Genomic DNA, 14414 nt, shown 5'->3' with positions numbered 1-14414 from the left:
ATTATTTTATGAACTGGATGTGAGCAGTGAGAGAAAGAAAGGAGTAAAATATAGTTCCATGTTATCTGGGCTTGAATCAACATGAAAAGTGGACTTGCTATTTCCTGAGATGGAAAAGAATGTGGCTAGATTAAGTGTGGGGTTTTGAAAATAATCTAACATGATGATGATAAATGTTACCTGTGAAGGGTTGAGCTTTCATTTTACTTTTGACTATAGTAATAGCTATATACATACCAAAGACGACCATTGAGAGTGAGTGAGCAAATACACTGACAGATGTATGAATACATCCATGATACGAGAGACTTTTCCAACTGCATAATCCTACCCCTGAAAGGATGTATTCACTCATCCTTTCAGGGGTAGGATTATGCAGTTGGAAAAGTCTCTCGTATCATGGATAAGAAACCAGGGGCTTAGATCAAGGAGCAAGATAGTGGCAAATCACAAACTAAAATTCAAGGAGTCTTATTTCTGGTTCAGTTTTTTTCTTTTTCAAAATATTTTTCAACATACTGTCTCTTTAGTTTGACTTAAGGTAGGAAGAGCATAGATGAGGCAGTAGAGGGTTTAGAATATCAAGCTGAGATGTGCACGTTATGCCAATGATAAGAGAATCATTGGAAATTTTGAGAAAAAGAGTAGCATACATGATCAGAATTCTGTTTAGAATGTGGCTGATGTGTGGTTGATGGAATGGGTGGGAAGGATTGGAATTTGGGAGATCAATTGGGAGCTACCGCAGTAATCTGGAAAGATGAAATGAAGGACTGAAGTAAATCTGGGAGCTATGGAGATATAAAAGGAAACAATGGCTTCAGTATATCCAGTAGGAGACCCCTGGGTAGAAAGCCAGAAGGAAAACCCCGGGGTTTTTATCCAAGCAACTCATTTATCTTCTCTGACCATCATGAGAAGCTTGAACAAGAATTGATCTTTAATGTATTTTTGACTTAAAACAATCTATACATTTGTCCTATTCTTCCAAGTATGTATAGCATGAAATCACATTATAAGTCCAAAGCACTAAACTCAGAGGAATATCAAGAAAAAAAGAACCTTCTTAGCAGTTCTTATTTGAAACTCACTGACTTTGCATATTTTTCTCTTTGTTCTTTCTAGTACTTGCAACTACGATTCAACAAACCAGTTCGCTATGCAGCAACAGTTATCTACATTGTGCAGACGGTAAGAGTAAGGGCTGTTGCTAATGTAATGTGGGGTGATAAGATACAGATTTGTTTATTTCAGGGGATAGTTAACTCAATTAAACGAGAAGCTTAATAGTAAGCTTCTGAATTGCTGTATGAGTCACAAAAATAAAGCTCTGAAAGTAATGCAAATGAGTTACTTGGTTTTGCCCACATGGTTCCACATACTCCATTTGATTTCTGTTCATTTGTTTGTTTCTTTTGTTTTTTAAGAGGAAATTACTTTTTTTCAGGGATAACGTTTTCCAGATATATGATTACATCAAGAGCTGTACATTGCATATACCCACATGTATGTCATAAACCGTAAAGGAAAAAAAAAAACATTTTCTTAAAATTTATTTAAATTGTTATTTAACCTGTGCAATTTGCTTTGGATATGAAGCTAAAAAATGATCTGTTCATTGGGTTTTTTTCTTCCTCCCTCCCTCCCTCCTTCCCTTACACCTTCTTTCTTCCTTCCTTCCTTCTTCTTCCTTCCTTCCTTCCTTCCTTCCTTCCTATTCCTTCCTTCTTCCTTCCTTCCTTCCTTCCTTCCTTCCTTCCTTCCTTCCTTTCTTCCTTCCTTCCTTTCTTTTCTTTCTTCTTACTAGTTAACTGAGTTGAACCAGAAATACCCATTCTGCTGAAAATTATTTTAAGACAATATATTCACCAGTATTCCCATTTTCCTTTTGGGACTCTATTCTCGCCTCCCAGTTTCTGGGGTGCCTTCACATAGCCTCAAGTTTGCCTGTGGCACACCATTTGTGTGTTTCCTACAACTCATGAAGTACTTTCTGCTAAAAGATAACCTTACTCCCATTTTTTTAAACCAAAATTCCCACTCATTGACTGAAGGATCTGAGATACAGAAAAAGAGGAAAACAATGTTTATTGACCTATCCATAGGTATTTGCCTTTTAAAACTCCCACGCAAATCTTTAAATGGTGAAATTCTATTTAAAATAAAATGGGACTGCACCTGCTTTCTTCCGTGTTGTGGTTGTGATTCTGTGAGTTAGAAGGTCTACTCACTGGGTAGACCAACGTAGGTCACCTACGTTATTAGTCTTCTCTGCACAGTGCTTTCTCCTCACAGATGCTTTCCATCTCCACTTTGAAATTCATATTTCACCAAACTGCTAAATCATATTTGTATCATTATAATATATGCATGAGGGGAGAAGAGTAGAGAGAGGACAAAAAAATACTTACCTTGAAGCCTATTTTTCTAACCTTCAGAAATATACCAAATCCAGACATAAAATCTCATAATTTGCAGTGATCTTAAAAGCCCAACCCTCCTCCTCCATCTAATGCTTATATCCCTTCTGCATTCCTATATGCTTGTATCCCTTAGTTATACGAATTCCCCAAATTCAAAAATAGAGTGGATAGGAATGAAATGTTTGCTAAACAAGTTGAAGGACATGCATCTCTAAGGTCTATAAAGAAATTTCTAGGCCACTTTCCCTTTTATGTCACTTTTCTCACTGTTCGCCTAATTCTTGTTTCTCCATCAGATTCTCTACACAGGAGTGGTGGTGTATGCTCCTGCTCTGGCACTCAATCAAGGTGAGTTATTTTGGGTACATTGCACTATGTTTATGCCTGTATTCTCACCTTGAGAATTATAAAACATCTTGGGCAGACATTCCTTTGTTTAGAGTGCTCTGAATTACTGTAGGGGTCACAAAAATAAAGCTCTGAAAGTAATGCAAACAATGAGTTACTTGATTTTGCCCACATGGTTTCAAATACTCCGTTCGATTGTTGTTTGTTTGTTTCTTTCTTTTGTTTTTTAATCACTGTAATTATGGTAGTCTGGGTATTGTATATGCACAACCTCTAAGTAAGGTCTTCTGTAATATATGGTGATTTCTTAGCAATTTCACGAAGTAGATAATCTGAGTACTATAATAAAAGGTGATTGTAGTAAATACTTTAAGATTTATACTTGACTTTTTTGAGAGAATAGAATCCTGAAAACTAAAAGGAAAAAAATAAAATAAATGTCATAATGATACCTATAATATTGGAAGTCTTCAACATTCAATTTAATTGTGCCATCTACTTACATTGAGAAATAGTAGTTCAAGGCTGATGTTTAATTTGTTTCGAAGTACCAGGACTAAGTTTGTTTAGAAAAAAAACAAACACAAATAATTAGTGCAAAGATTGGAAGCTCCAGAATTTTAGCAGGAAAAATTTAGCTTTTAATATTACATGAAATTTATGGACTGAGTTGATGTATAATAATATAATAAACTAATCTTTATCAGAAGTGAGAAAATTTAATAAGAAAAAAACTAAGTTGATTTTCATTTGCCTGCAAAGAACATTAACAAAAATGTCATTACTTTTTCTTTGTAAACCTGTTCTTTTACTTCCTTCAAAAAATTTTCTTTACTATATTTTTTTTTCCTTTTGTAGTGACTGGGTTTGATCTTTGGGGCTCTGTGTTTGCAACAGGAATCATTTGCACATTCTACTGTACTCTGGTATGTATCTAGCTGTGAAAAAGGATTTAGCGCTATCTCCTAATTTGAGATAAGGGCAAATCTCCAATAACAGGACATCTAAATATAGCAGAAATTGCTATTCCAAAATTAAATAGAAGTATGCTAGCTTATCTGTTACAGTTTCCTGAGAGAGGTGCTGTTGTTTTATTTAAAATTATTTTTAGTATCAACCATTAGTGGAATTTAGACTCTGAGCTCTTTTGAGAAAGCCACAGCTAAGAAAAGATTTAATGAAAGAAATATCTCCTGATTAGAAGATTAGGTGACTAAATGCAACTTCTGAAAAAAAAAAATTACTCATTAATAGTGATTATAAAACCAGTGTCTACTGATTGAGAAATACAAAATACATGCATGACTGATCAAGAATGGCTGATATTTTATAAATCTAAGCATTTCACTGCTTGTTTTTGTCTCTTATTTATGGATTAATTTAGATTACATTTAACATTTGGCTTTACACATCTCAATTTTTAAGGGAGGAACCTGGTTGGTATTGGCAACATATTTATATAATTGTTATAATTAGTTTAGTTCAGCAAACATTCATTGAGCACTTGTTTGTCCTGCAACGAGAATCTTCATTATTCTGTCATTGGTATCATACGTGGAGGCTCTAAGTATCCAGTTAAGAATATGACAATGGTTCTCAATAGTTGGATTTTCTTTTCTCTTCCACAGAGAAAAATAAAGTACTTGATATATTATCATATAGCAGACCACACATATATATTGGCATTATGTGCATACCACACACTCTTTTAACATATGTCATGATCGTATACAATTTAAAAATGCCTTTAACTCTTTTTCATACTTGCAAATCCTACCTTTTTTTTTTGCACTACAAAGTTATATCTCAATTTGTTTTCATTCCATTCTCACTACCATACCATTCTATTCCAGACACACGAATCCTCCCTAGGTTAAAAATAGGCTCCTGCTCCATAAGCATCTGGCCTTATCTGACGGATTAGTGCTGTGAGGTACCTGCCAGTAGAACGATAACTGGATGTGTTGCTAGGGATGCTAAAGGCAGACTTTTTAACAACAATAATGGAAGCCAGAAACAGTGAAATAACATCTTCGAAGCACTGAAGTAAAGCAATCATCGACCTATAATTTGTATATTAAGCAAAACTATATTTTGGGAGCTGACTGTCAAAAACCAAGATAATTTACCACTAATAAATCTTTCCTTGAGAAGGGAAGAAGGAAAATTATCCAGTTTTAGACGGAAGAAGTAATGATAAGATAATAAAATAGGAAACATTTAGTAAATCTAGTCAAATAATTTTTGGTGCTTAATGACAACAATAAATTAATGAATTTATAGTATAGTATAATTTATATAATATCTAATTATATATCATAATTTATAATATTATAAAATATAATAATTATTATATGCAATGTTAAGATTAAGAAAAGGAATAACCTCCAATGGAACAACAATAGAATGTAAAATCAGGAAGCCTGCAATCAGATGTAAAGACTTTATAATCCTCAAATTGACATTTCTTAAATATAGACCCAAATAAAGAATTTCAAAGCAAAGTTTCAAAATGAACCCATTTAAATAAAATGGTCAAAGTGGAAAATGGAATTAAAACAAAACTTCGGTTGATTTAAACAAGAAAAGGAAGAGAAAAAAAGCATAGAGAAAACAGAACAAATACGACCGAAAAGTAAGATGTCAGAAACAAGTCCAGGTATTTTAACAATCACAATAAGCTAAAATGAACCAAATTCACACCCTTTAACTGGTTTCAGTGCTTCTTTCTACCCTGCATGCCTCTGTCAGATTAATCTTCTTAAAATGTCCATTTTTCTTCATGCCAATTGACTGACATAATTCCCTTTTGCTTTCCATTGTTTACAGGATAAAGTATAAGCTTCTTAGCCTAGTGTTGGAAATCTTTCATTATGTGATGAAATCTACCCATCTAATTCCTTCTCACCACACCTCTGTTCCATCTCTCTCTCTAGCCAGGTTAGAGGTTTCAATGTCTTACTAATATAATAGCTTATTTATCTAACACTTTTGCTCATATTGTACTCTTTTTACACTGATAATCCTATAGATGCGTAGCCTAAAATAATTAGTGGAAGAGATTTAAAAAATAAGAAATGATTCCTGGCATCAAAGGGTTTTCAATCCAGTGAATTAAGCACTAGATCTAAAACCACACAAATTAATTAAACATTTAAGTGACACTCAGGGCACAATCAGGGTTATAGATCAGTGGCGTGTGTGTGTGTGTGTGTGTGTGTGAGTGTGAGTGTGTGTGTGTGTGTGTGTGTGTGTGTGTGTGTGTGTGCTGCTGTATGAAGGAGTCAGAGTCAGAGCAATGTTCATGGTGGCTATAATCTGTCTTTTAATGAACATTTGATAAAATGTTTTTTTCTCTTGCCTCATGTCTAGGTGTTCAGGTTTACGCATACTTTTGCATAACCAATGTGAAATAGCCTCTGAAAACTGAGGTCTTTGACATTTGGTCTTCATATCACTAAAATCTGATGTTCAGATTTGGGTTTGGAAATCTAAATGTCTTTAAAGAAAATCAAAATACTACTCTTTGGGAGGTGGGAGGTAAGAAATTGATTATTTCTCAAATCAGGATTTGAACAGAATATATAAATACAATGCCTCTGGCAGGAACTTTAGTATTTGGTTTTTTAAAACTGCATTTTAATTTCAAAAGAAATGGTGGGATATCCCCAACATCATCTTTCTTCTCAAGATAAAGAAGAAGCCTGTCATCTTTTCAAATAAGTTTTCGACACTCCGGAGGAGTAACTGGGGAATATAATTCTATTTTTCATTATTAAAAATACCATGTCTTTTCATTCTCATAGTGCTGTTCATTTTCAAAGCATTTTAAAATATATTATCTCATTTACTCTTTTCCAATTTACTCATTCCACCTTCACCAGAGTCCTAAGCGATTCTATACCTAGATTATTCCATCAGCTTCTTTCTTTCCTCTTTTCTTCTTATCCACATGTTCTCAACTAGAACGAATCTCAACTAGAATAAGTCTCTAATGGTTTCTTATTGCTCTTGAGAAATCATTTAAGTAGCCTTATACACTGGAATCACTTGTGGAACTTTCAAAAAACATCGATGACTGGTTTTTACCCCCAAACCTACGTTTATTCAGAATCCCTGGGGATAGGTCTTAGATATTGTTTTGTTTATTTGTTTGTTTGTTTGTTTGTTTGTTTTCAAACTCCCCAAGTGACTCTAAGGAGGTGCCAGATTTGATAACACAGCTCTGGCCTCTTGCCCAATCACACAGTCCTGTGTTCTGTGAGATCCAGCCTCCTGGACCTTGGTTTGCTCGCTTCCCTATTTGACCATCTTACAGATCTTAAAACTCCTTTTCTGTAAATGTCTGAAATCTAGCATTTACCTAGTTATTTTTTTCTAAGTATTTTCCCATCTCTGTTTTCCAAATTTTATTCATTGTCAGTAGTTTTACAAAATATCTCAAGTTGTACAAGCCAGACATGATTATCCTGAGTTTTGTACCTCGTCATCACATGTACCCAATTAAACACAAACTATGTTGATTTTGCAGCCCAAATATCTTTCAAATTTATCAGCTTCTTTGTATCTCTACCCTCAGACTGCTGTCATTTTGCACGTGGACTACTGAAATAAACCCTGAGCTGGTCTCTCAACTCCTTTTCTTCTATGGTCCTTGCAATTCATTGTCCACATAAGCACCACTGAAACTACTGTGAAACAAACAAACAAAATCTTTCATTATATAAATATCTTTAATGCTCCCTTATTGCTCTTGAGAAAGCATTTAAGCAGCCTTGTCAAAATTTGTGTGTTCTGGCCTCTAGCAAATTCAGAAACCTTGCTTTGGGCACTATATATTCCTCAATCTATTTATCCTAGCTTTCTTTCATTTCTTCAGACAGCCATGCTTCTCCTTCCTGCACACATGCTGCTCTCCTCTTTGTTCTCTGTACCTGGTAAATCCCTACTCATTCTTCTGAGCTTAATGCAAATGCCACTTCTCAAGACCAGGTCAGGACTCCCTGCAACATGCTCCAATAGTAGCCCATCCTTCTAATTGCACTTTTCACTATTTTAAGTAATTAGCTACATTATTGTCTGGAATCCGCTTCTCCCTCTAGATCATAAACTCTGAAATTAAGCAAGAAATCTGTCTCTCTTATTTACCATTTTATTGCCATGCTTAATATAGTACTTGGCACATAAAAGATACTCAGCATCTGTGCTGTAAGGAAAGAAAGAAAAAAAGGAAAGAAAAAGAAAACGAAGAATCACATTAGCAGTGAGATTGTGCAGAATCAGAAGGGTTGCATGCTTAATTTTTAAGAACTCACATCCATTCTCTCCGTTTCAGGGAGGATTAAAAGCAGTGGTGTGGACAGATGCATTTCAGATGGTTGTCATGATTGTGGGCTTCTTAACGGTTCTCATTCGAGGATCAGCTCAAACTGGTGGATTTCACAATGTGTTGGAGCATTCATTAAATGGATCTCGACTCGATATGTTTGAGTATGTCCAATACTACTTCTTCATGTTTTGTAAAGACTTAGCTGCCTAACTTCAGCATCCAAAATAATATTGGAGTATCAGAGAAACACCTTTGTTCACTCACTTCTCTCTGCCTTGTAGCTTTGATGTAGATCCCCTCAGGCGGCACACTATTTGGACAATTGTGATTGGAGGAACTTTTACGTGGCTTGGGATCTATGGAGTTAATCAGTCAACCATCCAGCGATGTATTTCTTGCAAAACAGAAAAACATGCCAAACTGTAAGTTATTTATAAAGAAACCTTTCTGTTTTCTCTGCCCTTATTGAGTACTTATATGCTTCCTAATGTTGTGTGTGTGTGTGTGTGTGTGAGTGTGTGTGTGAAAGAAAAATTAAAACCAAGAGTCATTGAACCTTTCCAACAATATTTTGAGGCAGGAATTACTAGTCTCATCTCAGCAACAGAGTGATAGAGCTGGGGTTTGAACCTAACTCAGTCTGCCTTTGCTCTCCACATTTGTTGCCTCCGTTTATTGAGAAATTACTAGGTTAAATTATCTGCTATGGGTAGCAATGCAGAGGTAAACAGCACAAATTTCTCACAGTTTCTGTGATGAGATGACCCTTATCACTTATTTGATTCGGCATGTGGTTTCTTCAACTTTTGTTTTCCTTTTGATGCATATGCCTTTAAAATTTCCAAGGAGAGATTCTAATGTCAGGAGACAGGTCCTAATGAGGCATTAGCCACTCCGACTCTTGCCAAGATGGCCTTGCCAGCCTTGCTTACTCCAAAGGACTTTAGCAGGCAAATAGCTTGTCAAACTTCTTTCAAGCCCTGCAGGTCATCCCAAACTGCAGAATGTGGACCTGCCTAATTTCTCCCTATTACTACATTAGTACCTGAAGTTAAGAAATGTATCTTTTTTATCATTATTAAACAAAATAATACTTTAAGAAGATCATGCTTGTATTTGTATATGTATAAGCACATAAATGAACACACATTATGCATACATTTAATTGCATGGCCAGAATGCTAATTACTCACTAAAGACAAATTCATCTTAAGCCAGATCTTCCTCACACCTGGGAATAATATCACTTACTAAGTCATTTTAGATATGTTTTCTGGGAACTGGCTTGGACTTCTTTTGTTTCTAGATCCCCTTTTATCTTTCAGGACTGCAAGTTATCAGGTCTCTTCTCAATACCTTTCCATTTCCCAACTAAGATGAGAATATCCACACTCAGTCACTTTTTTCCTCATTCTCATCGTCATTGTTTATTTTCTTTATATTTCTTATCATGGCTAAAATAATCTCATTAATTTATTTCATCTCAGCCATTATTATCTGCCTCCAGTCCCAGACTATCACCTTCGTGAGGGCGGGTTTTGTGTGCTCTCTGCTATATCCCAAGTCCTTACAAGAGCCTGATACATAATGATACATAATGAATATTATCTGAATGAATCGATGAAGTGGCTTAAGTTACAACCAAGAGAATTAACCTTGTCGAGAATTAAAGTTTATTTCTAATAAAAAATAAATTCATAATGCAAAGATTTAAAATTCTATACGATTTTGTCATTGATTTCTCATTTTCTGTATTGACTGGTGAAGTTTTAAAATTGTTTTGGATAATGTATCATTGTCCTCTATGTGGCTATGGAACCTACATATATTTGTACAGAGTGTACCTCATTTAATCCTCATTAGTCGTATAATAAGAAGTAAGTCAGGTGTGTTATACTCTCTTTTACAGATGATATATCTGGCTCATAGTGTTAGTGGCTTGTCTTAGATCATATGGTTGTTAAGAATAGTCTTCTGATTCTAGGTCCATTGCTCTTTTCAAAAAAGAAATAATGTAGAGAGTGTAATTATATTGCAATGACTTTCTACCATTTTAAATTTATTCATTCAATTATTTATTACCAAAAGTAAAATAACTTATGTCTACTATGTGCCAGCACTAATATGCTCTGAGCACCTAGCACTGAGTAGGGGAAACAAATAATAGAAAATGAATACATTACACAATTTCAGATAATGACAAATGCTATAAAGTTATAAAGCAGTATAAGAGGTAGAAACTAATAAGAGAGCAGAGAGTGGCTATTTCAGATAAAGATGGTTAGGGAAGCTTCTCTAGGGGACGGTCTGAGTAAAAGCTTGAATAGAATTTTCCTGAATAGAGGGATAGCAAGAGTACAACCAAGGCAATGAATAGGAATTGACCACCTTATGTATCGATTGTATCCCCAAAAGGCTCTCTCTAAGTCAAGCCACTCCAAACAAAAACGAACGAACGAATAAAACTCAAAGATAAACATTATTGGCATACTCCCAAGGGAGTAATTTCTGCGATGAGATCCTTTTCTAATGTAAATAACATAAAATAAAAACTTATGAATGGGATAAATTTTAACATATTTGCTTCATAAATAAATACTTTGATTTAAGCGTTTTCTGAAAATTAGGTACACCTGTACAGTATAGGTTTTAAAGGACTTTGAAATGAATATCTCTTTTTACAATTGAATGTGGATGCATCTAATTCCTTTCAAACAATGACTGGATCCAAGAAAATGCCCATGTTGTTCTCTTGGCCCCCCTGCAACACTCTCCAGAATGAGATTGTTTATTCTCTCAGATCAATGTAAGGCCGGTCTACTTTCAAGTCTTCCCTGAGATTAAGAAAATGAGTAATATTTAGACTTTCAAAGAACAGTAACAAATACAAAATAATCATAGGATACTGAAAAAACAGTCAAACTGGAATTAAGCATATCTGTGTATTGTAGAATAAAAATAATTGCTCCAAAAAATATGGGTAAAATGACCTTAGATTTTTCATACTTTTTATTATCTTAAAAAAAACTCAACTCTAAATTTTATCTCAATTAGTCTTTGGAGTGAATATTTTCAAAATTTGTCTATATCTACATTTATCTCCTTATCCCTCTGGAACAAAAGATGTTAAAATGTAAGTTGGTTTTTTGACAGTTTCATAAACTGAGTGGGGGGAACATCATTTGAAGTTACATCATTCGAAGTTACATAATATAAGTGATTGTTATGTGAAATTTCATCTAAGAAAATAGATCTCACACATACATTGAGGCTTTGCAGAATAGTTTCAAAAGAAAGTCTATCAAAAATCTACCTCATTCAAATTTCTTTTCCTTTTTTTTTTCTTTTCTTTTTTTTAGGCAAGGCAACCCTTTGTTGACCTCACGGATTGCAAGGACCTTGTCAGCTTACAGTCCCTTATTTTTTATTTTTGTTTTTTACACCTATAGCACCTGATCTTCCTAGGTGGTCTCTCATCCAAGTACTAACCAGACCCTACCCTGCTTAGCTTCCATTCAAATTTCATAATCAGTCTAAGAATGTAATGTTCTCAACCAAAAAAAAGAAAAAAGCATAATGAAAAAAAAGTATAATAATTCTTGAAGGCTGCAGAATTTTATTGTCTAGCAAAAAGACCCAAAATTTTTTATCTTGAGACTTTGGTGATGACCTCCCCACACTCTAATATGGCATAGAGGCTACTAATAGACCCATGTGTTCTTTTCTAGAGCCTTATACTTTAACTTGTTGGGTCTCTGGATTATTTTGGTGTGTGCTGTCTTCTCTGGCTTAATCATGTACACCTACTTCAAAGACTGTGACCCTTGGACTTCTGGCATTATCTCAGCACCAGACCAGGTATGTATTCCCTTGGAGCCTGTGGAATGGCTGAAATGAGCGGATTTCTGGCCATTGATAGGTGATGTGGGGTCTTTCTCTTTTCTACCTGGACCTTCTGCCACTTTCCACACCCCAAGGACTCTCCTCTTGGGTGATATCACCACACATTAAGTTCTAATATGACAAAGTGAACATATAAAAAGAAGTTACCTTACTTTGCTATTGAAGACAGGGCCTGGAGCCAGGGCAAGGCTGAGGAGAAAGGAAGGTGGACATGAACCTATGGTTTTGGTTGTCAATGGTACCTTTCAATTCTTTTTTATATATCTGAAGGTTGATTAATAAATGCTTTCATCTTAAATTGAACAAAATGACCCTTATTTCTATAATACTGCTTCTGTTCATGTCTTCTCATCTCAGCTTAAACGACATCATCCTTTTATACTACATTAAACATGCTCTTAAAAACTTTATTTATGGGGATTATACTCAGGAGGAGCAATCTCTTTCCCTATATAGTCAACTGTCTCACTTTGTTTTTTGGGGGGGCTTCTTTCCCACAAATCCGCCTACAGAGTAGAACTATAACACCTATATTCTTTGAAGATCTATTTTAAGCATATATTTTTAGAGTTTAATTGCTAACCCTAAGGGTAAACAGGCAAGAAAATAGCATACATTACAAACAAAAGACAAATTTTAAAAGTTTCTGAAACTTCTAAAATTCATCCAACCCTTTTTTCTAATATTGACTGTACCCCTCCCCCTCTTCTATAGCTGGATCTCAGATTAATGGAACTGGATTGATCATTACCTTATTTGCCAGCATGTAATAGCCTTAGTCTATGCAAACTCCTCTATTATTTATTTTGTATTTTTTTCCTTTATTTTCATCTTTTTTTTTTTGTCTTAAAAAGCTACATTCCCACATTTTGAACACTGCTAATGAGACCACTAATCCTATGTTGTTTTGCTTCCTCTTCAGTTGATGCCATACTTTGTCATGGAGATATTTGCCACAATGCCCGGATTGCCAGGACTCTTTGTGGCTTGTGCCTTCAGTGGAACTCTGAGGTTAGTATTGACAAAACTGCTGTGATGATAATAATGATGACAACCAGGATAAAAGGATGATAGTAATAGTGAATCGTCAGTATTTACTGAGTACCTAACTGTGTGTCAACTTCTCTGCTGAATGCCATATTTGTATTTGCTCAATAGTTGTTACACCATGTATATATATATTGCTCATGTTTTCATCAGTTTGTAGATATGGAAACTAAAATTTAGCAAAATAAATAACTTACCCATGGTGACCCATGGTGCAGAGGCAGGATGAAAACCTAGGTCTGCCCATATGCTAGACCTCTCTGTTTATTTTCTCAACATTTTTCCATGCCAGCTGCCCTCATAATTTCACATCACTTTCACACAAGATAGCTCACTCTCATGGCATTTACTATTCAGCTGCAATGTATTTCTGCAGATCTATCCTTTGCAATCCATACCCCCCATCTTCAATAGCACACTCAGGTAGCTAATAACTTCCATCCCGCACATATAGACATTATTCTAAATAAAAAATTATTCATATATTTTTTCTGACAAATATTTTAGAAAGTCTATATTATGCCAGTCACAGTCAGTGGCAGTGGAGATACGGCAGAGAATGAGACTGATGTAAGCATTGCCCTCAGATAGAGTTGGCATTCTAATTTACATGGAAGATGAATAATATATATGTAAACAAAATAAACAAGATATTGTTTGATAATGTACAATAGTTTAAAGGAAATAACAGTGATATCTTTGAGATTAGTGAGGACTGGGGGTTTGATTTTTAATAAGCTCTTTAGAGACCTCCTCTTTGAGTATATGACATTCGTATTGAGATCTAAAGAAGCCAGCTATGTGAAGAGCACAGGCAAACTTTACAGGCAGTGGAGAGAGCAAATTCCAAAGCTCCAAGAGAGAAATTATATGGAGTATTTTAAGAACAAGGAGAAGAGCTGAAGAAAAATGAACTGGGAGGGGAGCAGATGGGGATGAGTTTGAAGTGTGAACAGGCATCTGATCATGCAGAGCCTTCATGAAATGGTAAAGAATTTGAACTTCAAATTAAAAGGGAAGGCAATTGAAGGTTTGGAGTAAGGGACTGAGTGATGTCATACAATTGAAAACTGTTTTCTAGGTGGGGAAGAGACTATAATAAAAGCATGAGTGGTGAAAATGAGTGACCAGTTAGGAGGTATTTGTCTTAATCAAGGTGAGAGATGATAGTGACTTGGAGATAGGTAAGGACAACAGTATTGAAAGCAATATACTAAAACATTAAAGCAGCGCCATTACTTCCCTTTAAGCCAGACCCTCTGCTTTTACGAATCAGAGACTCTGCTGGTGGGAAAAGTCTTATTTCCCTTCCTGGAGCTCAAATGCAAAGAATCAATCATAGGATTGATCAGCGTTAAAATTCA

General features: G+C 35.1%; 1 protein-coding gene across 3 annotated transcripts in view; it reads left to right on the top strand.

Moving 5' to 3' along the window:
* The window catches only part of SLC5A12 (solute carrier family 5 member 12), a 69863-nt gene that overhangs the window by 33415 nt on the left and 22034 nt on the right, over positions 1–14414 (top strand). For all 3 annotated transcript variants that reach the window (XM_039865999.1, XM_039866009.1, XM_039865989.1), the window contains 7 exons: positions 1126–1191; positions 2720–2771; positions 3630–3697; positions 8107–8261; positions 8382–8522; positions 11829–11958; positions 12926–13014. In XM_039865999.1, the coding sequence (XP_039721933.1) occupies positions 1126–1191; positions 2720–2771; positions 3630–3697; positions 8107–8261; positions 8382–8522; positions 11829–11958; positions 12926–13014 (701 nt within the window). The remainder of the gene's footprint in view (positions 1–1125; positions 1192–2719; positions 2772–3629; positions 3698–8106; positions 8262–8381; positions 8523–11828; positions 11959–12925; positions 13015–14414) is intronic.

The sequence above is a fragment of the Pteropus medius genome, unplaced genomic scaffold (assembly GCF_902729225.1).
Source record: "Pteropus medius unplaced genomic scaffold, Ma_sr-lr_union100, whole genome shotgun sequence".
NCBI lineage: Eukaryota > Metazoa > Chordata > Mammalia > Chiroptera > Pteropodidae > Pteropus > Pteropus medius.
Note: the sequence above shows the minus strand (reverse complement) of the source record. Positions and strands in the feature narration are given on the sequence as shown.